General features: G+C 49.0%; 1 protein-coding gene across 1 annotated transcript in view; it reads right to left on the bottom strand.

Annotated features, from left to right (window-relative positions):
* The window catches only part of Rasgrf1 (Ras protein specific guanine nucleotide releasing factor 1), a 102,856-nt gene that overhangs the window by 13,671 nt on the left and 63,963 nt on the right, over positions 1 to 25,222 (bottom strand). The window contains exons 14-25 of the mRNA XM_051207379.1: positions 19,854 to 20,102; positions 17,745 to 18,070; positions 17,145 to 17,189; positions 14,515 to 14,640; positions 12,617 to 12,793; positions 11,971 to 12,117; positions 11,607 to 11,722; positions 10,894 to 11,006; positions 8,663 to 8,723; positions 5,441 to 5,544; positions 3,781 to 3,865; positions 149 to 346 (exon numbers count right to left, since the gene is read on the bottom strand). Of these exons, the coding sequence (XP_051063336.1) occupies positions 149 to 346; positions 3,781 to 3,865; positions 5,441 to 5,544; positions 8,663 to 8,723; positions 10,894 to 11,006; positions 11,607 to 11,722; positions 11,971 to 12,117; positions 12,617 to 12,793; positions 14,515 to 14,640; positions 17,145 to 17,189; positions 17,745 to 18,070; positions 19,854 to 20,102 (1,747 nt within the window). The remainder of the gene's footprint in view (positions 1 to 148; positions 347 to 3,780; positions 3,866 to 5,440; positions 5,545 to 8,662; positions 8,724 to 10,893; positions 11,007 to 11,606; positions 11,723 to 11,970; positions 12,118 to 12,616; positions 12,794 to 14,514; positions 14,641 to 17,144; positions 17,190 to 17,744; positions 18,071 to 19,853; positions 20,103 to 25,222) is intronic.

A 25,222-nucleotide genomic window follows, 5' to 3' on the forward strand; every position in this document is an offset into this window, starting at 1 on the left:
TACCTGGTCCTGACAGACACCATTTTCCTGGAAATGTGGACCTCTTAGCTCAGTCCTTTGCTCACACCTGTGGATTCTGGTCTCCCTGCCCCCAACCCTGGCCCAGGCCCATGCCCATGTGGCAGGAGTGCCAGCTTCCTGCCCGCACCTGCTTAGAAACTTTGAGCCATGTCTTTTTGAGTCGGAAGATTGCACTGCGGTTCATGGAGGAGGTGATCTCCAGCACGGCATTGTAGTTGTGTAGGCAGCGGCATATGTCAGCCACAGCTACCCACTTCTCAATGGCGCTCACCCTTGCATTGATGTCCTCGTTTCGGATAATTTCTGAAGCAATCAAGTTACTGATCTTTAAGCCAATGCAATAAGACAGGAAAAAAGTAAGAGGAATAAATATTGTAAAGATACTAAATCATCATTATTAGCAGACACAATTTCTTGTTAAAAGTCCCCCATAATAATGAATTGGGAAACTATCAGAACAAATGCTTAATATAAAAAGGAGACATTTTCCTATAAAGTAGTGATTATCAATTTAAAAATACAGCAAAGCTGAGTATGATGGCATGCATCTGTAATCTCAGCACTTGGGATGTATACACAGGCAAGAGGATTCCTAAGTTTGAGGCTAGCCTGAGCTACACAGTAAAACCTAGCCTCGACAAAATAAAAAACAAACAAGCAAAAATATGATGATGAATATTTCACCACCAAAATAACAAGAGATTTGTGAATTACTTGGGAATTTAATGAGAACCATGTAGGTTGTTACATGGGAGAAAAAGGTTATCAAAGGATCTAAAAGGCTTGCGTAATGGAGAAAGAGATCATATATTGCCAAATGATAGAGTAAGTATCATGTTTTCATAACTAACCCATGAGTTCAATGGAAACCAAGTAAATATCCAGTGGAAATTTCTTTGGATCATGACAGAGTGATTTTAAAGTTCATCTAGAAGAATAAAGAGTTATGACAAGCGCAGCTCTGTGGGAACTTCCCATCATGCTCCCTTCTGGAATAGGACACACACTTGGTCTCACATATGCAGGAGACCAGTCCTCGGTGGAATCCCGAACCCTGCCTTCAATCACAATCACACAAACAAATCACATGTGAGTTAGAGCGGGAGTGGCTAAGAGGCTGGAAGCTGGGGCCCCAACATAGGGAACTAGAATTGCAAGGAGCTGGGGACGCAGGAAACATCCACTGCCCTGCATGTTGCCTAAAATCTGTAGTATTTTAAAACAGAAAGTAAATGAAGTATAACAATATTTAATCATACATGTATGAGAGCATCACAATGCCATTTATTTGTCTGCTAGTCAAAAATTAATTCTAAAAAGTCTCTCAAGAGGTAAAAGAAATGATGACTTGATACTGAAAACAACAAAGGTGTTAATAGGCAACTTGCATATAAACGAGTGGAGCTATACCTCAAGAAACCTTCTCTAAAGAGGTTGCTATGGCATGAATGCCAAGGAGGGATGTTGAATTTTAATTTCTTACATTTGTTTATTTAGTGTGTGTGTGTGTGTGTGTGTGTGCGAATGCGCATGCTCATGCAGAAGGGTGGGCGATACACTCACTCCACAGTGCATGTGAAAACAGCTTGAGGGAGTTGGTTCTTTCTCCCATGTGGGTTCTAGGTATGGAACTTGGGTTACCAGTCTTGGCAGCAGGTTTCCTCTGGGATGCTGAACTTTAGTATGTACTTATTGAGAATGACAATACATAAAACAGTGTGTGTGTGTGTGTTCCATCTGCTAATTAAGTTGAAGTAGTTAAATCTTTCCATATAGAAAACACTGGAATAAAAAACTTTTTATTTTACAAAAGATGCCACTATGTACCAGAGATGGGCAACACAAGAAAGAAAAATCGGGCACCTAGCTGTTTGTATGACATGACTGCCTTGGGTTTGTACCCAAGGTGTAGGATCTTTGGCGATTAGAAAAACTATGTCATTCTTATTTACCATATCAATAGATTAGAGGAGGGAAGAACCACATAACCATCTCAGTGGCTCTAGAACAAACAGTGGATAAAAGTCAATGTGTGAGTTGGAGAGATGAGTCAATGGTGAAAAGCATTTGCTACTCTCAGAGGGCCTTGAGTCAGTTCCCAGCACTCATGGCATGTTGCTATGTAGATTTGGTTGGCCTTGCACTTGTAACTCTCCTGCCTCAGCCTCCTAATTGTTGGGATTATAGGTATCTGCACAGGGGTATTTTTTCTCTCTCACATTGTCATCCTTCATCGTGCAGCAATGGAAAACACATGTGCTACCTCATGCCAATCAGCAGACCCTTCCAGAACCTCAGCACTTCAGGATCTCGAACCGGAGAGAAGCCTCCATCTCCTAGGGGTGGCATTAGCTTTAGATGAGATTGCTATGCATACAGAGCATGGGCATAGGCAGTTATGGGAAATATTAGAGGCTATTTTTATTAAAGAATTTTGCTAGTGCCCCTTGCAGCCATGAACCTTCCTTAGAAGACTCTGAAGCCTGTTTGGCTCCAGTTCTTAGGGAAGAGAAGATCCTGGAAACATTGTATGCTTCTCTCTCTCTCTCTCTCTCTCTCTCTCTCTCTCTCTCTCTCTCTCTCTCTCCTCACTCTCTCTTGTGTATGTGATTGTGTGTGCGTTTATGATGTGCCAATATAATCTTAGTGCCTTAATCACAGTCAGCTCAAGCCCTTTTTGTCAAATACATGGGCAACTTTTCTGCTTTTGTGTTTGGTCCTCTCTTCACCACACTCCTTCAGGGAAGTCAATGATGGAGGGAGTTGTAGGAGATGGGGACTGGAGGAGCCAGACGCAGGGCTACACCAGTCCTTCCCAGGGCAGCCTCAAGCCCTTGGCTTAAACCCAGCCTTGTACTCAGCAGCTCCATGGCCTCTAGTCTCTTCAGTGCTAACTTGCTGAGTCACCTTACCAATCATGAAAGGCAATGTGGTGGCTAGGACATTACATCGTCATGTAGATGAAACTCTTAGAAAACATTTTGGGAAGTCAGAAGATGTTTGAGTAATGTTCATATCCTAGGGAAGCTGTGTGACATTTCCAGACTCATTTTGCTTGTTTCTAAGGCCGAGACAAGGTAAGAAAATAAAAAAACAAGCAAGAATACTTTTAGTCTTTTCTGTCCAACCCTTCCTTCTTTCTATCCTTTCTGCTGCTGGCCTGCCATGACCCTACTCTTAGGAGGAGCTCCTTGAGGCGATCACAGGCCTGAGGGAGCTCCTCAGGAGCCATTGCTGGCTGATGGCTCTGGATGACAGTCCCAGCTGATCTTCCCGTGGCCCTTTCAACATCATCCACTTAACAGGTGAAGAAACCAAGACCGAAGGGAAGCAAGCTAGCTATGGTTGCACAGCTAACGGTGGGGTATAGCAGACGGTGCTACCAGCCTGCCCTCCACTCAGCCCATCGGTGGTCTAGCCAATAAAATTCCTGACAGTCCAGAGTCAGTGAGCTCCCACTAGCTCAGGTCAGCTGTTTCTGGCTTTTTGGAGCCCATTCTCTTTGGAGGGATACCTTGCTCAGCCTAGATATAGGGGGGAGGGCCTTCATCCTGCCTCACAGTGATGTGTCAGACTTGGCTGACAATCCATACCCTCTCTGAGGAGTGGATGGAAGGTGGGGTGGGAAAGGAGGGGGAAGCAGGAGGAGGAGGGGGAACTGGGATTGGTCTTATAATGAGAAAAGATTGTTTTAAAATAAAAAAAAATGATAAAAAATAAAACCTGATCGAAAGCCTCTGTGCACGCATGCATACTCACGTCATTGAAATGCTTGGTGGTTTTCATGATGTAAGGCGTCCTCTCATTTTTCTCTACCTTCATCCAGCCCTGTCCAAAGAACTCCCTGCACGGAGGAAAGAGAAACCCTGAGCAGAGGAAGTCAGCTCCGCCTTGTTCACTCAGTGTTGGGCTACTTGTTTGCTTTTTGAGGTGATTATTTACGGGGGGAGCAGTGCTCTGTGGAACGGAGGTCCAGGGAGGAAGGAACCTTGAGCTCAAGCCCAGCTCTGTGCTGCACTTTGTGTCTGGGGTCCTTTACTCATCTGTGAAATGGGAGTGTAGCAGTAACACTTTCCTCGTGGACCATCATGAGACTGAGAGGACATGAGGTATGAGATGGCCAAGCAGTGCTATGAAGGAGGTAGGCAGATTCTGCTGTGGATCTTGTTTCTACATTTTAGTCACTCTGTAGTAGCTGGTCTCCAGGACAGAGGTGACAGATAACCACACAAGAGGCTTAGTGGTAGAGTGTGTGCCTATCATGTGCAAGGCCCTGGGTTCAATTCTCAACACTACACAAAGCTGAGGATGAGGCAGGTGGGTCTCTGTGAGTTTGAGGCCAGCCTGGTCTACAGAGTGAGTTTCAGGACAGCCAGGACTATTAAACAGAGAAACTGTCTTGAAAAACAAACAAACAAACAAACAAACAAACAAACAAACAAACGAGGTGGGGCATAAGAGGAGTAATGGATAGCTAAAAGACCGGAAAACCAGTTTCACCTAGTTGTGTTCTGGCACAGGGAGCCTAATGGGGAAGCCGTACCCTGCTTTAAAGTGATCAGGAGAGGTACTTGGGCAAAGTCCCTGAGGCTGGGGAGGTGATACCTGTGAACATATATCCTGCTCTTGCTGCTGGAGGGAGGCAGGAGTAACAATGGGGCTTCCTAAGTCTCCAGGCCAACCATGTCATCAGGTGAGGCTGTACTCATCATGCCTGTGGGGCTGTGAACATGCCCCTGGAAGGCAAACTAAATGGACAGAATGCTCTAGTGATGTGTGGCCTTAGACATGGTAATGCCAATGTTGGGAAATAATTATGTAATAATTATTGGAAATTCAGAGACATGCCTTGGTTCAGCTTTAAACATTAAAAAGAAAACCACCATAACTTCAGATGCACTGCTAAAGAGCACCACACACAGGAACAGTGTTTGCAAATGCATGTTGGTTATTAGATGAAGAGAGAGATATAAAACTGTGATTATAGAGAATAGCGGGGTGACTAAAGGCAGGGCAGGGCAGCCAGCAGCAGGCCTGAGGCTTCGTCAAAGTCAAGAGCCATTCCAAAATTTGTTCCTAGGGCTTACACACACACACACACACACACACACACACACATACAGAGAGAGAGAGAGATGCACACATGCACATACTCACATGAACACATATAAACACAATATGCATATACATTCATGCCTGTGGCAAATAAACTTGTATTCTTTCTGCACCCCCAGAAAGAGGATTCTCCTGGAAAAGTGTGGGGGGGGGAGGAGGAAAGGGAAGGGGGATGCACTTACAGGTGATAGGTAAAGAAAATGGGAAGAACATTCTTTCCAAGTTTTGAAGAGTTCATACAGCTAGGGTCAGGGGTGTGCTGAGCGGGGAGGAGGAGGGGAGGCAGGCAGCCATACCCACTTACTCATAAGGAATCTTCTTGAAGACAAGGTGATCCAGCAGGGTCAGTTGCTCTGCTATCTCCAGGGCCGAGTGGTTTTCAAAGGGCTCGGCCTTCACGCCCTCAGCCTGAGGGAGCAAGGTCAGAGTCAGGCCAATGAGGTGATGCCTCTGGCTTTTGACACTTTTCTGAGGAGAACCTCCTCTCCGTTCTGGTGGGTGGGATAAGTGTGAGGAAGCTGGGCCCCTGCTTGTTACATCCTGTGTGTACGTGTATTCTGTACACTCCTCCCTGGAGGAGTCTGTCACCTACCCTATAGGGGGCTAGCTACCTCTACACACATAGGAAGGCAGCCAAAACCTGCTCAAGGTGCCCGGATGGGAATAGGCTAGCTGGGACACAAGCAAGCTTGGGTATCTGATCCCAGCTGTGATGGGCCGCTTCTTCTGGGTTCTGCCTGGTCCCATGTGGGTTCAACACAATTTTTCTTTGAAACGCATTAGTAGGTGTGGGCTGAGTTCCGGGGTGTGATTTGCACCTGGGGCAGTGTTCCCATCTTGTGAGCAGAAGACAGCTGTCAGCTCTCATGTCCCTGACTTGGGAGCTTTACGCATGGATAGGACAGGATCTGTCACCTGGACCTCCTCGACCAGGGAACACCCTTAGGGAAACATTAGTCAGGGACAGGGGTACCCATAGCAGGGGTTAGATGGAGGTTATCAGAGGGAGGCCTTGGGAGTTGGGGGTGGGGAGGAGAGGGAAGGACAACTGTGGTGGTGGTGGGAGAAGCCCAGGTCCACTGAGGGGTGAGTCAGATCAAAGGTGTCCTGTACACTGGGGCCGTCTGGGTCACACAGGAGGGGAGGCTTATAACGTAGAGATGGGCTTAGAGATGGGTCTGCCAATCATTCACGACTTGTTACTCTTACACTCACCCCACGGCACCCAGAAGTTCCAACAGCAGCTGGCTGAGTGCCCAAGTGGTCCATCTGCACGGATCAAAAGGGAAGTGGGGTCCACCCACACCCAGAGAACATGCCATTCCTTGAGGCTGAGTGTTCCGCTGTTCCCCTCCCCCCATCTCTTGTGCAATCAGTGAGGCATGTATTGCTAGGCTGGCGGCAGACCCTGGAGACATGTATACAGGCTCAGGAGGTTCACAGAGTGAGGACTCAGGGGACAAAAGATTCCGTGCGGCAGCGGGTCAGTCATGGGTGTTTCCTGGCAGTCACCAGGGTGGAGAACAGAAGCCCAGCTGCAGGAGAGTGGCTGTGGGGAGCACGGTGACTTTGGGGAGAATGAGTTCTTAGGCAGGCAAAGCAGATGTGGGCGTGAGGGCAGCAGGGCCTGGGTTGCAGGACAAGACCCCTGTGGTGGCATTTCTCCTGTATGCTCTTGGGGATAGACCCTCCAAAGGTGGGCAGCTCAGCTACAGTCACTCTGTGTAGGTGTCTCAGGGCTGGGTCCAGGATGGCTGTGAGGGTCACAGAGGAGTCCAGGAGGCCACGCTGGGGTGTGGCCCAGTGGCTATAGGTGCTGTGTAGGGGCAGGTGACCTTTCCCTCACTTTTGATGTTGCCCAAGTCTTGAAGAAGTGGCTTTGGAAGTAGAGGTCAGAGCGACAACGTCTGTCACCTTCCAGAAGGTGTGTGAGAAATAATGTGGCAAGCCAACTTTCTTCTTCCTACTGAAGTCCCTGACCTCCATTAAGTTGGACCTGTCACTCAAAGACTTTGGGGACCTGTCAGGGATTGGGGTGCACAGAGACAGGGGCTCAATCATCTTTTGTTCTAGAAGCGCCCCAGGTCATTTATAAAGGAAAAGGGCCCTTGTACATTCCAGCCAGGCAAACAGGAGCACAGGGCACTCTCTCCTCTGGGAAGTGGTGGAGAAGCTAGTCCAGCAGAGGATCAATCTGTAGTAAGTCATGTCTAGGTGCCACTACCTTCCCTATCCTGGTGGGTCACTGAACTGTGTGGGCTCCGGGAAGCACCAGCCATGTAGTTATTCCTGGGCTAGAATATGGGTAGGGCACTGTTCTCCATGAGTGGTGAGTGATGAGACAGGAGATGAGCCAGGGCCCAGAGTGTAAGGACACTAGATACTGCTAACGCACCGGTCAGCCTGAGCTGAGCTGACAACATGAACTCCACCTCTGGGGAGGTCAGAGTCTGTTTCGAGCATGTCCAACCACCACAGTTCAGCGGCCAGGAGCTTTGGCGGGGTTCACCAAGGCATCCTGAGTATCCTAGTTAAGCCCTGGAAGTACATGAGGCCACCGCTCTCTTATCACATATGGAGTACCACCCCTAGCTCATGCTCTTTCATGGTGAACACAATTCTGTCCTGGGGTCCTGTCGTTTCAGGACAGGTTCGGTGACTCCTCAGGATGGGAGGTGTGACTCCTCAGGATGGGGTGGTGTGACATAGGGTTTGAGTTGTTCTCTGGAGTCAGCTGGACCTGAGTGTGAACAGCTTACATGACTACCACTTCCCAATCACACCTCTGAGTGGGTGATTTAAATCTCTGCCTCAGTTGCCTCATTTGTAACATGGGATAATGACACAATCTTGCAGCATCACTGACAAGAGAGCCTGGGGTCTTTTGCCATCTAATGTGGTCCAGCACAGAGGTGTCCATCAACGGATCCTCCCTGAGAAGCATGACAGAGAGACGGGAGGGGTAAGGGAGAGGAGGGGCACAGTGGATGGAGGAGAGTGGTAGTGTTACTAGTTAGATTTTGCCCCTCATTAAAGGAGCACTTTGCTAGGCCCTGGCATTGTCCAGAATCTTTCCCAACATAGAGACTTTACGGTGAGGCCAGAGGGTGGCCAACATGACTGATGTCCTTGTGAGATGAGAAATGTGGACACAGTGGACACAGACACATATACAAAAGGAAGACAACATAGGAAAACAAGAGGAAATGACCCCAGGATCATGGAGATACGAACTGGGGCGGCACAGCCAGAGGTTGAGGCTACACAAGGCTACCAGCAGCTGGCAGAGGCACGCAAGTGTCCTCCTACAGAGCTCCTGGGGGAACGTAGCCCTGCACACATTTTTACTTTAGACTTCCAGGCTCCAGGACACGGGGAAGAACACACTGCCTAGTTTGTTGCCCTTGGCTGCAAAGCCATGGGAAATGGATGCTGGCGATGATTCTGCTTGGTCAGGGAGTCATGGAGCAATGAAGATGGGGAGGAGGTTGCCTTAATGATCAGGTGAGATGGTCATCCTGCTCACCATTTGTGCGATCTCTTCCAGTGTGATCTGGTTGTCACCTGGGTCCTCCTGGGTCAGAGTCCTAGGGAGAACAAAGCACCTGAACCTCAGTACACCTCTGGTAGATCTTCCCTACCTGGCCTGGCTTCCACAACCCCTGACTCCTGCTTACTGCCTTTACCCATAGGTACTGCTTCTCTCTGCCTCTCCTCTGCTTTATTGACTGATTCTTGATTCTTCTGTCTGGGAAAGATCCCTTCCTTAGCCTCTGAGCTTCCTACATACTGTTGCGTATGTATGTGCTGGGACCCAGAGAGGCGATGGCAGGGACCTGTGAGGTCAGGCTGGGCCTGTGGCAGGCACTTCTGTGTGCAGTTGGAATGATGGGACACACACGGTGAAATAGTGTCAGACTTGGAGGACCAGAGTGGACAGGAGATGTTTCTATATGAGATGCCCTCAGGCCTGGCTTGATCAGAGGACCCAAAGATAAGGTGACAGAGTAGATCAGAGGCCCAAGAACCCAAGATGGGATTGTGTTGAGAGAGAAGTAAGGGAGGATGTGGTCAACCTAACTAGAGGGAGTCCTGGGCATTAATGGAAAGTGAGGGTAGGCTCCCCACTCCCCCCATCAGACCAACTCTTCACTTTTTGGGATAGAACTCATGGGCATGATATGACAATCTGGGGTGGGAAGAATGGTAGGCTCTTGACGAGTGACCAAGGGCCAGACCTGAAGTATGCCTAGAGAAGCAGTGAGAAGTCTTTAGGGATTGGCTGAAGGGAGTGGAACTTAGGAGGTCAGCCCTGGAAGCCAGAGCCAGCCCAGGAAGTAGACACTCTAAGAACTGGCTCTCTTGAGGGCCCACAGCAAAAGAAGTCCCGCTCAACACAGTTCTTCCAGCTCCCAGGAGAACCTGGAGTGGGACACCAAGGGCCTGGGGCTGCCTGTGTGCATGAGTATGCCTGTGGACACTCCACTTACCGTTTCTCTCTGGGCCTCTTTCTCTCTGTCTTCCTTTCTTTTTTTCTTTCTACACACACACACACACACACACACACACACACACACTAAAAGTGTTGTAGATTAAGGAGGGCCAATGGTTATCGTAAGACTGTGATAGAGTGATGAGGCCTGTACACAGGACTTTGGGACAGGAAAGAGGCTGGAGACTTGGGTCATGAGTTGAAGGTGCCTAGGCTGGATTTGGGAGAAAGTCTGGGGCGGATGCCATGACTGGGGTGTAGAGATGACTTGCTGGGTGTTAAGGAGGAGAAGCCTCCCCAGCTTGTCTGGAAAAGCCAGCCCAAGTGGGAGGATGAGAGCAGGATGTGGGGTGCCGTTTACTGTCTGAGAACCTGCAGAAGCCACATGTGCCATCGTATTTGAGCCTTACTCCACCCTTGAAGCCAGCACTGTTCATTCATTTTAGAGAGGAGAAACGAAGTCTGGCTGAGGGCCTTCCTCTGCTCAACCGTGAGTCACTGGCTGACAGACCTTACATGTGGGACTGCCTGAACCCTGACCACAGCTAGAAAAGGCAGGCTGGGGATCGTGCACAGCACAGGTCTGAGGACAAACAGACCTGAGTTTGAACCAACAGACATTCCTTGAATGGCAGGGAGCACTGTCCAGTAGAACTCTCTGTAGTGAGAGATGGGCTGGCCCACGCTGTCTAAGGTAAGAGCTTCTGGCCAACTAAAGCTCTGGGGACTGAGGGACACAATCTTATTGTATTCAACCTTAGTTCACTGAAATTTAAATAGCTGTATGTAGCTAGTACCCATCATATTAGATAGCACACGCTGGACCGGTGTTAGCAACCATGGACATATGTAGAGAAGTGGCACACGTCCCCACCCTCAACAGGGTCTCATGTAGTTCAGGTTGGCTTACTACGCAGCCAAGGATGATTCTGAGCGTCTCCATACTTCTGCCTTCTAAGTGCTGGGATTACAGCCTGAGAGATGGGACCACAGACATCACTACCATACTCAGTTTATATGGTGCTTCAGATTGAACCTGGGCCTAGGCAAAGCACGCTACCAACTGAGCTAGCTCCATCAAGGTCTGGTGAGGGGTGGGGAGAGGAGGGCTACACACACAGAGCACTCACTCCACGATTGAATCTAGAGTAAGGGACACGGCTCCCAGATGTCTGGGGCTTACATCTACCTACACCTCCTGCCCAGTCTGGCTACTATGGAGGTACAGGGCAGGAACCTAAGCAGAAATGCCATGCCTCTCTTACCTGATGATGTTGGCCGCTGCCTTTCGCTCCTGTGTCAGAAGTTCTGGGTCATGCATGACCTCTTCCAGGAAGCTGATCACCTTGCTTTTGAGCTTACTGTTGGTTTCAAAGTCCTGTGGGAACATGGACAGGCAGCTCTGGCTGCAGTTACCAAACTCTCCTGCAGTACTTCGAGGACAGGCTGAAGGAGGGAGTTTCTATTTCTGCCCATGGTGGCTGCCTGCTTCTTTTTTTTCTTTTTTCTTTTTTAATCTTGTCACTACTTCTAGCAAGGTCACAAGTAGGGCTTCAAGCCTCCTAGGCACAGGATGCTGGGACAAGACCAAGACTACCCCTTAGTTGTTGTAACCCCAAGTCAGGGAGGCCAGAGCCTACTTATTCTGTACCTGCAGATGGGTGGCCAAACAGAGGCTCCCCCCTTTTTTAAATTTAGTGTACAGTGTTTGGCCTGCAGGCTAGAAGACAGCAGCAGATCTCATTACAGATGGTTGTGAGCCACCATGTGGTTGCTGGGACTTGAACTCGGGACCTCTGGAAGAACAGCCAGTGCTCTTAACCTCTGAGCCATCTCTCCAGCACCCCCTGTCTTCTTGACTGTCCTTGCTTCTCCTCCCTGTGGAATCGGGGTCCCCTTCCTCCTGCTGGCCCGCTGCTGTCTGCTGTCACTTACTGCCACTGGGAAGCAACTGCCCCTGGAGCACAGCCCCACTCACCTGAGAGTGCTTGGAGACCCAGTGGCGGAGCACATTCAGCACACGATTGGTGGCGGCTCTGCGGATCACGAACTCCTTGTCGCCATTTCTCTGGTCAGGGGGAAACCCTGGCAGTGCTAGTGGGAGAGAGAGAAAGAGAGAGAGAGGACAGGCGTGGGGCCTGCTTGGTTTGCCTGAGGGCCTTGGAGGGAAAGCTTCACAACTGGGTTCAGGCCCAAATGAGAGAACATGAAGCTTCAGGGGATGCCGTTCCTCAGCACCCAACCTCTGTCATTCCTGCTCCATCTAGAAGGTTCAGGAAGCTTCCATCAACAAGATTATACAGGGCACCCGAGACCAGAGCTCTCCAGGAACCCCCTCTAACCTTTGGTGTGGAACCGTTGCTGAGGAAGTGGGTGCCGAGGGCTCTCTCGGTTGGCATTCTTTGCTGTGAGTAGAATTTGGCCAAGGACCAGAGGAGACTGGGGAGGGAGAATGGGACTCCAGGATGGCAGGGCGGCACTGGCAGAGCCTGCGGGAAGAGAGGGATGAAGTGGGTAGCAGCAGGTCAAAGAGGAAAGAGAGGAGGGCAAATCTAGAGGTGTGTGTGTGTGTGTGGTTGTGGATAAGCTAACACCAGCCTTCTAGGGGTTGACAAGCAACACAGCTAAGACTTTATCCCACTGATGACAGGATGTGGGAAGGGAGGGTGCAGGACAGGCTGCACCCTGGACACACAGTGGCCCTGGCCACAGGTCTGAGTGTGTGGAGTCTAGCTGGTGACGAGAGAAGGGCTCCATCCCAGCCTCCATGACCAAGGGACAACAGGGCAAATAACAGAAAGCAAGGCTTCATGTCCAGTGAGTGAGGATAGCTTGCCGGAACAGGGAGCTCTCCAGGGGCACTGTAGAAGGACCCACCATGGCATCTGCAATGCACACTAAACACCTGAGGAAGGGATGGCCTCGGGCCGGTAGCTGTCACCCCGGCACAGAACCATGGAGTACCCATAAGCAGAGATGCTCACACACCTGTGCTGGCCAAGGACATCCTGCGATACTGAAACCTCTCCTTGCTTGGGGTACCCTCGTTGGCTCCCGCAGTGGCTATGGCAAAGGCAGAAGCAGCTGAGAGGGCACTGCGGTTGTTGTCCAGTTCACGACATGATGTCATCACGACTCCATTGTTGTAGTTAAAGAGTGGGAATTCTGTGGAGAGGAGGGAGCTGACTCTCAGCCATTCCTCAGTCCTCTAGGCTGGCAGACATTCAGGCAGCTGGAGGAAAGTCCAACTTCAAGAGTGGAAGCTCCTCCTCTATGCCCAAGGCTGGAGAGAGGCTCAGGGGGTAGTGTGGGGGTCTATTCCCTGTAAGAGTCGTGCAACAATATTCCTAGAGCTGTTCCAGGGAAGGAAGGCTCAGTCAGCCTCTTGTTGCTTAGAAGACTAGGACTTCTATTCTGGTCACTTCTTGGCCTAACTGGGCCTAGCCAGCTTGAGGAAAGCATCATGAGCTCTCTGTTTAGAGGGTGCTGGGGATTGACACACAGCCCACGTAAAGTCTGATGGTTACAATTCATATTAACAGGGTTATGGACACAGTAGGACTGAGATAGCATTGATTGCATGTGAGGACCTGGGTTGAAATTCTCTCCACCTCTCACTGCCTGTATAACCATGGGAAAGTTCATTCAACTCTGGACAGTAAGGACGTGTCCAAAGTTGGATATAAAGAAGAGATCACAGGAGAAAGTTCAAAAAGCTTTATAAACATAGGACCTGTGGAATGACAAACATACATGGCGCGGGGGGGGGAGTTGACTCCAGAACACTTTGGCTTCATTTCATAGGACTCTAGAAAGCAACCAACACTGTCATTGTGAAGAAGAAGTCCTTGAGCCTGGTGGGCAACTGGCTTGCTTTAAAGATTCTGAGCTAGTTCCTTCCCTTCCTTTCCCTTCCCTTCCCTTCCCTCCCCTTGCCTTCTTTCTCTGAGATGTCTCTTCCCCTTCTTTCTGAGGTCCCCTCTCTCTGAGGTAGTATTTCATCTCTCTCTCCCTCTGACTCCTCTCTCATTAAGTTGCCCAGGGTGTCTTGAACTTTCTCTAGTTCAGGCTGGCTCTGCACTCCCCATTTCCCTGCCTCTGCCTCTCATGTGTCAAGCACTAGGTTACAGGCATCACTTACACCTGGGCCTCAATGCCTTCCTCTTCTGAGATCTACTGCTGTGTAAAAGTCAGGAAGGGCTGAAGGGAGCTCAGGTACTTTTCCTCTGAAGCATGAAAAGCAGGGGATTCTGGGATTTGAGCTGTCCCATGTGTGGAGAGCAAAAGTTTGGGAATGCAAGCTTCCTTCCTGGGAGGAAGGAAGACTGTCCTGGTAGCTGAGTTCTCTCCTACTCTTGGGTGTCCCAGAGCTCTTCTGTGGGTACGGTAGTGTTTATGGGGACCAGGAGGTAGGTAGGTTGTTCAAGAATCCTGTAGGATTGTGAGTCTGAAACATGGTGGGCAATGCCACTATTTCTGGAGCCTTCCCCTGCCTGAGATGGTGGGGATAGAATACAGAATCCTATCAATGTCAGGTAGCACTCTGCCACTGAGCCACACCCCAGCCTTACATCCTTATCTGAAAGATAACAGCAACCTCTTCATGCACATTGAAAGGGTGAAAGAACCCATCACACAGCCTGAAACATGGGATTCCAGGGAACATTTCTGACTTGAGCTCTCCCAGTGAGAGTGCTGCTGGGTTAGGCAATGCATTCCTGCCTGATGTTGGGGTGACTTTGCAAAGTGAAGTCCCAGCAACCACATCCCTCCCACCCATTGCTCTCAGGAGTCACTCATAAAGCACAAGTGGCAACACCTCCTCTTGACCTGACCTGTGACCCTCTCTTCCCCTGGACCTGCAGCTCCATGCTGGGGAATGGTACCTGAAGAATTTTTGCTTTTGACTGGTTTTGGTGTTGATGGAGATTTAGTTGGTGATGCCTCAGTGTCGCCATCGTCACTCTGGTTCTGGTCCATGTCAGATTCTTCCTTCACAGAGACTTCAGAGCCTGTGGGAATAGAAAGACCCAGTCTTCTCAATTATCCATTGACTGGGAAACTCGCATCTATGATTCATCAAAGTGAAGTAGAGTAAATTACAAGAGCCTGGTGCCCCGGATGAAGCAGCATAGGACCCACAGGCTTTCTCAGAGCCTTTCACATGCTTGTGTATGGTGTGGCTCTCCAAGGTGGCCTTTTCTTTACCAGGACTTCTAGAAACTTAACGGGCATACCTAAGTTCCTGTTGGAGTGCAGCTTGTGGGGCCCAGTGGTAGAGTGCCTAGCCTAGCCTAGCCTGCTTATGGTCTTGGGTTCAATCCTCAGTGGTAGGGGTGTAGGCAGGTTATAATACAGTTCCTGTCTACATGGAACAAGGAAGTCAGTCTTTTTTTTCCTTTTTTTGAGACAGGATCTCATGTAGCCTAGACTATGTAGCTAATGATGATCTAGAACTTCTGATTATCTTGCACCTACCCTCTGAGTTCTGGAATTATAGGCATGTACTAACTGTACCAGAACGTATTTAGTTCTGGGGCTTTGTGCTAGGCAAGTACTTCTCTCTTTCTTTTTAAACTGAAAATAGATTAGAAAACAGATATCTAAATAATAATAATAATAATAATAATAAAAACAATAATAACAACAAGATAAAAAAATAAAAAATAGGAAAAAAACAAACAGAAAAAAAGGGCCAATGAAAAACCACAAGGAAACATAGACTCAGAGACACACACATTAGAACACATAGAAATCCCATTAAAAACTGGAAAACATAATATATATGCCCAAACATTATGAGACAAAGAAAACTCCAAAAATGCTGTTGAGTTCATTTTGTGTTGGCTATCTACTGCTGTGCATGGAGCCTGTCCTTAAGTGTGGTTTGTATACACAGTGAGACTTTGTTGGAGAAAACTGGTTCTTCCTTTGCAAGCAGTTAGCAATTGGAACACTCTTATCAACTGAGCTACATCTCCAGACCCAAATACTTGCATTTCTAACAAGCTTCTGGCGATGATGCTCATGTGGCTGAGCAATGAACCACACGGAGTAGCAAGGTGTTTCTGTTACTGGTAAGATATCTTGGGTAACCACCTGCCTGATTTGCCAAGGGGAATCCTGTTTTATATTTCATCTCCTGCTTCTGGTATGTGTAAGCCAGAAGTTCACATCACGTGACTTCCTTAATTGTGCTCCACTTAATTTTTCTGAGAAGGTCTCTCACTGAACCAGTAGCCCACTAACTCAGAGCAGCTGTCAAAAGAGCCCCAGAGAGCCTCCTGGCTCTGCCTTCTCAGCACTGGGATTATAGGAGTGTGGCTCTGAACCTGGCCCTCTAATGAAGGGACTAGAGATTGAACACAGGTCTTCGTGCTTGTATGGGTAGCACTTTACCAACTGAGCCATATTCTCAGAGCCTTCGGGGAGGGGACTTAACTGCTCAGGGTCTCAGATTCCCTAACTAGAACGTGAGCACACTTGAGCCTGTTTATAAAACCACCTGGGAGCCACAGGTCTCTTTAGAAAAGCACACCCACCCAGCTCATAGAAGCACATAGTTAGACTGGGGGTTTTGTAGGATTGACGGGTTGCATTCCACAAAGCAGTAATGGGGTCCCACTGTAGGTTTATGCTGGGCAGAATTCTGAGCCTGTTGCCTGTCTAAGATCTTATACATTATGCACACTGGATGCTATTTGGGTTCTCAGGCAAGCTGTTATATTGCCTGACCCCAACCCCAGCCCCAACTTTCAGCTGTGGCAGCCACATATTACCTATTTGTTGCATGTACTATGGGAATAGTGATGGAGCCTTGCTGGCTTCTCTTCTTTCCAAGTATGCCTCCTTTTCAAAGGCTGGGGCTTCTGATCAGCTCAAGTATGTGCATGTCTATACATACAGACACACAAACCCTTCTAGAATGGCCAGGAGAAGCTGTAGGTAAGGCACTGGCTGACCCAGCAGGATCTTAGGCCAAGCCACTGCCCTACCTTTGGTGTTCTAGCTGTTCCCAGAGCATGCACACAATGCCTTCCTCACTCTTCAGCATTTTACACCTCAGTATTTTTGTCTAGAATGTTTTCCCTTTCTATTGGTGAACATCTCATCTAATGGATCCGTCAGGAATCCTTCTCTGACTCTCCTGATGGTGTCCCCAGCCTATCCTCTGAACTCTTCTAGCACCTTTCAAATGTGACAGGTATCAGGTACCCACTGCTCAGTGTTCAGCCTGGTCTCCAAGCAAGACTGTGAATTCTGAGAGCAGGGGCCAATGACATGAGAACAGAGGGATGCAGGATGCTGCTGAGGTAGGGAGAGGGAAGGCACAAGCCTGAGCACTTTGGCTGATGAAAGTGTGATGATATGATATCAAGGGAATTCCTGCTGGCCTTACCTTGCAATCTATCTTCTCTTCATGGATACTGACCTGCATTGCCTATACCTTGTACAACAGAGACAGCCCAGCCCAGCCCAGCCGCACTATGATGAGTTCTCCTTAGTATCCACTCACTCTGCTTGCTAAGGGTGGAGGGCTCCTCAGGCTTCTCTGGAGTTGCAGTTGGAATTGTTGGAGTTGGGGTTGGGGTGTGGGTTGGGGTCTGGTTTGAGGTGTGGGTTGGGGTTGGGGCCTGGTTTGGAGTATGGATTGGGGTTGGGGCCTGGTTTGGGGTATGGGTTGGGGTTGGGGCTGGGGTTAGGGCCTGGTTTGGGGTATGGGTTGGGGTTGGGGCCTGGTTTGGGGTATGGGTTGGGGTTGGGGCTGGGGTTGGGGTCTGGTTTGGAGTATGAGCTGGGGTTGGGGCTGGGGTTGAGGTCTGGTTTGGGGTATGGGTTGGGGTTGGGGCTGGGGTTGGGGTCTGGTTTGGGGTATGGGTTGGGGTCTGGTTTGGGGTACGGGTTGGGGTTGGGGTTTGGCCCGGGCTGTGGGTTAGAGTTGGGGTTGGGGTATGGGTTGGGGTTGGGGTATGGGTTGGGGTTGGGGCTGGGGTTGGGGTCTGGGTTGGGGTCTGGGTTGGGGTTGGGGCTGGGGTTGGGGTCTGGGTTGGGGTAGGAGTTTGGGTAGGGGTCATGGTGGTGGTTGTGGTTGTCGTTGTAGTTATGCTTGTCATTGTGTTAGTCTCATTTGGAGTCTTGTTGGTGAAACTGCTGGTCACACAGAGCTTGCTGGTGTCCAGCATGGACTTGCTGAAGGGAGACATGGGTGAGTGCATGCTGGTGTAGCCATTGGAGCTACAGCTGAGTGCAGCCAGGTCCAGCGCCTTGCCACCTGTGATGATGGGGATGTTGAGGGACAGCTTCCGTCGGCGGCTTGGGGACGATGTACTGATAGACAAGGGTGGTGGTGAGGAGAACTTGCGGGTGGCACGAGGTGACTTGGGAGGCTCTCCATACAGAAGCTTGTTGTTCTGGCCACTGGCAAACAGGAGCTCCAGTGACCTGTGGGGACGGGAGGGGAGAAGGAGGAAGAGCTGTTGGTGTAGGCTTGCCCACCTGGCCTGCTTCCTATGGGGCTCAGAGTGGCTGACAGCAGTGTCTCCCTTATGTGTATGATCCCCAGTTCTGGAGATGGGTCCCTGCACAGTCTTGGGGACAAAGTCTATATTTGCAGGCTTTGAGTAGGCTGGATATTTGGTGGCAAGGGTGCTTGTACCTGATGCTGCTACCTCTGCCTCCTTCCTGAGGTACTAAGCCTTCTGACTGCACCTTTGCAGAGCCTCCATCCACCCACAGGAGGCTGCTCTCACCTGCGTTCTCTGCCCTTGTCCATACAGCGATCCTAAGGGATGCTCGTGGGCGAGGAAGCAGAGGCTCATGGACAGGCAGTGACTCATCCAATGCCTCTGACTCTAAACCCAGTGTCTACACCATGACACCTGAGGGTTTTCACGTGACCACTGTGTTGTGAGTGGGTGGAAGTGCCGTAGGAATTCCAAAGCCAGGTGTGCATTTAAGACCGCATCAGCCAGACTTGCAAGGAACTTGTGGGAAGTCTCGACCTTTCTGGGACATAGCTTGCACATTGGAGAGCTGAGCTTCAGTGATGTAGGCATGAGAGATGGCCTCAAAGCCAAGGTGGCTAAAGATTCTGTCCATGGAGGATGTTCCTTGAGAATACCACAAAGGGCTTCCCCAATCTTAAAAGCATAATGGGTATAGACAGAGCAGGGGTACGTTCTGCCTATCTCTCTTCCTTCCATTTTCCCATCTTCCTATAAAGGGTGGGCCCTGTGTTTCCCATAGGATGTAGTGATGGGAGAACAATGGACATTCCTTGGCTTCCCTGTACAAGGCAGGAAGAGGAGGAAAAGGAGGCTTAGTGAGCAGGAGCATGGATGGCCAGGCCTCTGGGCTTTAGGGAAGGGAGAGAGAGCAGAGTGGCCCCTCCCTAGAGGATGGAGTCCTCCCAAGTAGACCTCTAACAGGTTGCCTAGCTGTGGATGGCCTTGTGTGTCTGCTCTTCTCACTCACAGCTCCAGAGCTCTTGGATTATAGGTCTGGACCACCATGTCCTATTTCCATTGGAAAAACCAGACTCAAAATGTATTCCCTCTGTGGTCTGGGAATGATGCATGCTACCACATTCTCGCTTCTGGGACAGCCTCTTCTCCAGGGACATCTTTGGCCTGGAAGAGCTATGGGTTTGGGAAGGGGTGCACATACTAGTGGGGAATGGTGTGGATGGCATTTTTCACATTTAGCCAGGTGGTGGTGGCACACGCTTTTAATCTTAGCGCTCAGGAGGCAGAGGCAGGGAGATCTCTGGTCTACAGAGCAAGTTTCAGGACAGGTTCAAAGCTACAGAGAAACCCTGTCTTGAAAAAAAAAACACTTTTTTTTTTCAACCTAACTAATTAGTTAATGACTTATTGTAGTGAGATATCCACCCCACCCACACCTGTTGCACTGACCACGCCCATTGGGTGGACAGGTGCGGGCGTGACCTGGGAGGACTAGGTCTGGAGTCGTGGACCCCAGCACTCTCTCATGCTTCCTGGTCAGAGCATCCGGAGGCATCCTTGGGAGAGGAACCTGCTGGTGGTCATCTGTTTCTGGTGTAAGTGATTTCTCCCTGAATAAACATCCATCAGCCTGTTTTCCCAGATTTCCACCATCCCGGCTCTAGGAGTTAAGCTTAGGTAATCAGGCTTGGCAGCACATGCCTTTACCCACTAAACAGTCTTGTTGGAACCCAGGGTGATGGTAAGGGATGTGTATGTACCTGGCGGGGATGGCACTGATGGGCTTCTTGTAGATAGTGATTAGCTTGTCTAGGACCACCACAGCAGTGGTGAAGACACGGTAGGAATGCAGGAAGGTGTTGAGGAAGTCGATACTCAGGAAGCGAAGGTCTGTCAGCCGCTCCAGCAGCCGCTCCACACTGGCATACCGGATCTGCAACACTTTGCAGGAATTCATGGTTTTGCTGAAGCGAATGTCAACATCGTCACAATACAAGGAGGCATCTGACCTATGGAGGAAGAGGTGTGCAAATGTCAACATCACCAAAATATAAGGAGGCACAGGACCTGAAGACTGAGGAGGAGGAAGAGGTGACGCATGTCTAAGGTTGTCTGGGCTCATGGTATCTCCTCACCAAACCAGGGCTGAGGCTACCACCAGGTTACCTTGTCAACCCCCACCTGCCAGTCAGCAACAGTTTTCCTAAGTGAGCATGGGAAACTTCAGAAGGAAGCTGTGACTCTCCTCTCCCAGGGTCCTAAAACCCTTCAGTATACAGCAGCAACCGCCAAGAGTATTGGAAAAATACAATAAGCTTTTTAAAAACGTGCTTCCAAATTCCCAACACACAATTCTAGTCTCATAAATATGATGCACATTCATGTTTACAGTGGCAATGTTCTCAATAGAGCAGAGTGGAAACAGCCCACATATGTCTATGAAGAGATAAAAGGACAAATAAAATACAGTGTGACGTTACTCAGCCATAAAAAGAAGCGAAGTACTGACACATGTGGTGAGATACTGTTTATGATTTACTAAAGCTTGCCTGAGGATTCAGAAAGCAAAATCAGCCACAGGCTATAGAAGTCAGGCACACACCTTTAATCCCAGCAGCCAGAAGCTAGGAGGTGGCGGTACAGATCTTTAATCCTAAGACTCAGGATTAAGAGGTAGATGGATCTCTGTGAGTCCAAGGCCACCCAGATCTACACAAGAGTGAATCAGTCTGAAAGAGAATTATAGCTCATACGTTTATCCCCAACATTAGGGAAGCAGGTAAGACAGAAACAAGGTCTCAGTGAGACTTTTCATTCTCCTGACACGCTGAGGAGAGGCAGCAGTCTGAGACTTGGTGAAGAGCTTGTTCGTGGATCAGCCCTTTCAGTCAGCTAGAAGCGAGAGCTAGTGACCAGCTGCTTTGCTATTCTGATATTCAGGTTGAAGCTTGAACCCCAATATCAGTCTCTGGGTCTTTTATTTTTCATGTTACAGACACACACTACAACATGGATAAGCCTCAAAGACATTATTCTAAGTGAAACAGGCCTTGCACACCATGGCTCCGTTTATAGGAAGGCACCAAACAGGCAAACCACAGTAGCAGGAAGTAATGTGGTGGATGTCGGGGGTTCGGTGGGTGCATTGAGAATGACTGTTCACATGCATGTCATCTCTTTCTTTGGTGAGTGGTGATGGGAGAATCTTAGCAGTAGAAGCTAATGTCTGCTTTACAACATAGTGAATACACTGAGATCTACTGATTTGCACTTTTAAAGAAGAGGAATTAATGCTATATGAATTTATCTCAATTAAAAAAATAAGTAGGGCCAGGTGTGGCAGTACACACTTTAATATCAGCACTTGGGAGGCAGAGTGGGGCAGATATCTCCGAATTCAAGACCAGCTACATCGTTAGGGCTACATAGTGAGACCTTATCTAAAAAAAAAAAAGTGGGAGGTAGTATGGGGTGGAGGAAAAGAGATAAAAGGGAAATTCCGTGTTCCAAGTGAAGAGAAACTAGGATCCCAGCTGCTGTTTTTGCTGCCCTGGAGGTGTGTCTGGGTTTTAGAGACCAGTCTCTAGGTTTTTCACAGATGCCTTCTGGATGACATCATCATTTTGGGATCCATGAAGGGTACAACTTTCAGAGAAAGGGAACGAGGAAAAACCCTGTCCTCCAGCAGAAGGGGATGGCAGGTCTTCCCTATCCTGGTCTTGAAGTACAACCTGCTACTTTTGTGATCTATGCTCACAGTGCAGAGTGGTGTCACAGATGGAATACTCTGGGGAAACAAAACCTTTCTAGAAAGATACCTTTCAACCAGGCTCTGCCTATTCATAGGTAAGTCCTCAGTGACAGTACCCGATGGAAAACCACACAAGGACTTAAGCCCCTCGGTATAACAAATAGCTGAGACTGATGCCCCCAATATGTTGTCTTTCATCTTCCCTTCTCCTTCTATCCTCTTTCCTTTCTAGTGTGGAACAACGTTGCCATGTCTGTAGAGTTTAAAATCCTTCTGTCTCAAGTGCTGGGATGACAGTTGGCTCCCATCCCCCAATCCTGACTTCCCCTTTTCAACTAAATGTGAAAATTCTGCCTTTGGCTATAAACTAACCAGCAGTCATCTTCAAAATCTCTTGTCCTAGAAAGTCTTCAATGCAGTTATCCTATTGAGACCTCTTTTCTCAGCTCCCAAAAGCCGTTACCGATGAAGCTGGTTTTGTAAGGCCTCTCGTGGACTTCCATCTTACATGCCGATTGGGTGGGCAGTTTAGGAGTGCATGTCTCTTCTGTCTCCCTAGCTTTTGTAGCATAGGCTTTTGACCTCACCTTGGCTACCCCTCGAGCATTAGGATCAGTGGGACTTTCAACCCTCTGATGGAAATAGAAGCCTCCGGGGCCTGTCAGGTAGTCTGAGTTGGACTCACTGAAGTCTTTTCCTCTCTCTAAGGTGATCATTATTGGTGGGAATTTGACCCAGGCAAGACCTACCTATAGCCTTTTCTAGGACTTTCTAAATCCAGCTCCTTAGACCACTCGGTCATGCTACCTTCCTTTCTAGGACTTTCTAAAACTGAACCTGTCATCAGGTCTTATCCCTCCCTGGGCTGCCAGGATGTGATGATAGGAGTCAGTCACCCAGGCCACAGGGGGCTAGAGAACTGTGAGAACTCAACATCAACAGCTTCTTCCGGGCTTGGTGAGAGCTAGCAGCCCCAAAGGTTATCGCATGGTCCACTGAACCACAGTGGACTCACTTTAATGGCAACGGGGTGCGGGTATGCTGAAGCTTAAGCAATGGCTCTGAAGCTGTGTTTTGTTGTCCATGATTATGTTCTTCCTTCCTTCCTTCCTTCCTTCCTTCCTTCCTTCCTTCCTTCCTTCCTTTCTCTTCCTTTCTTCCTTTTTTTTTTTTTTTTTAAACTTTGACAACTGAGAAATCTCAGGGTGAGATGCAGTCTTCATTTGATTTTCCTTCCTTCCTTATTTTTATTGGCCTGTGCTCCCTATACGTTGAAGGCTGTCTCTTCATAGTTGTTTTTACTCACAGCTAGTAGCTGTCTTAGACCTTTTGTGTTTCTGGTGGGATGTTACTGGAGGAGTATATAAATGTACAAATAAATATATGCTCGTATCGAAAGGATAAGCTTGAAAAATCTTATAATCGACTCCCAGAGGGAAAAATACCTACAGAAAGAGGAGTTGAGTCTGTACTAACTCCTCACCTGAGAACAGATGACTTCTCACTGTGTGACAGACTTTCAAAGGCCTTACAGTTAGTTTCTCAGGATAGTGTCACCAGCAGGTACCAAGTATTGAAACACAAGAAATAATGGGGGCACCACATTCAAATCATAACGGCTCAAATCATGATGACATCCTTGGGGCCGGTGTGAGGGACTCAGCTTGACGCCAGCTCTACTCTTGTTTCCTAGACAACACCTATTCTTCACTTCTTAGCCTCCTTACTGGTGAACTGGAAATAGGCTTTCCACAAAGCTTTCTTGAGAGTGGGATGAATGAACCAATTTAAGAGGCCTGGAATAGTGCACAGAACGCAGAAAGCTGCAAGTGAGATTCACTGGCTCTGCAGAGGGTGATTCCCACTCAAGGGCACAGACAGCTCTGGGAACTGAGCTAATGACTCATTTCCTCATTGATCTCCTCCCTCTCCCCCCCTCCCCGTCTGTTTTTTTGAGACAGGGTTTCTCTGTGTAGGTTTGGAGACTACCCTGGAGCTCTCCCTGTAGACCAGGCTGGCCTCGAACTCACAGAGATCTGCCTGCCTCTGCCTCCCGAGTGCTGGGATTAAAGGCTTGTGCAGCTATTGCCCCATTCCACTTATATCATGTCTAAGGCACTTTCTGGGGGGAGCTGGTGGTGCAGCTGGACAGTAGAGTACTTGTCAAGCATGCATGAGGCCCGAGGTTCAACTTCCAAATACTTTCTCTGGAAATACGGGGATTGGAAATGTCAATAAATAGCCTTTTCCCAAGAGCCTCCAATGAGCAGGAGGGCGAATCCACAAGGTGGAATGGAACAGCAGAGTAGGGTAGCATGTAGACAAACGGCGGTCCTCATTACTGGGAATACACTGCCCTTGTTTCTGTCTTGCTTCTTCCCTGCTGTATGGACCAAAGGGGAAGTTGGATAAGTGGGTTCAAACCATAGTATGCAGACTAAACCACAAGGCCTCCAGAGATAATGGCATTTCAAAAGAGACACTCTCAAAGAAACAGAGGGAAGGCCTTCTTCTAAGTCAGCTTCGCTGCAGGACACGGAACGTTTTGGAAACCTGCTGGCACCAAGTCCCCAGCTCAGCCCCTTGCCCTTTTCCAGCTCATACCATTGTTCCCAAGTGCTCTGTCAGGTGGCACCAAGGGGGTGGGGGTACAACCCTACCACCTACCGAATAAAACCCAACAGCTTGCCAGACACAACATTGTTAATGGAGCCCCACATACTCACCAGCCCCGTCTTTCACCACGTGGTGAAGGTTGCTGTGTTAACAAAGTCTGACTGTGCTATAAAGAGCTCAGAGAAACGAGAAGTGAAACTGAGTATAGGAATAGCCTGTGAGACACAGCAGATACACATATAAACTACAGCATCTGTATGCTACAAGCAGGAAAGGATCAACGGATAGCATGGGTACCAAATATTCATGGTACACGTAAGATATACGAGGCACAGGATGTTCAGTATTCATGAAGTCTTAAGCCAGACATGCACTGCAGACACCTACCTACATGTGGATGACATCTCAGCTGTTGGTTAGGCTACGGTCAGACATCTCGGAGAGGGCAAGTGTGTACCACAGACCCGAGTACCTTCTAGAGGTTGGCCTACTCGGCTAACTTTCATTTGGTCTATGCAGCACGGGGAAGGGGCAGGGCAGGAGAGCCTCCTGTAACTCAGGTAATGTGTGGCTGGCACTTGACCATAAGACACCCTAAGCTCCTGTTCCCTTTCTTCACTCACACCCCTGCTTCTCACTCTGTGTTTCTAATGGACTCACCAAGCCCTAGGGTGAAACATCTCAATTTGGTTCCTGAGCCTGTCTGTTCCAAGGCCTATGTGGCAACTGGTCTCCTCAGGTACCTGGAGAGCAGAGTTCACC

Source organism: Phodopus roborovskii, unplaced genomic scaffold, assembly GCF_943737965.1.
Source record: "Phodopus roborovskii unplaced genomic scaffold, PHOROB, whole genome shotgun sequence".
NCBI classification, from domain to species: domain Eukaryota; kingdom Metazoa; phylum Chordata; class Mammalia; order Rodentia; family Cricetidae; genus Phodopus; species Phodopus roborovskii.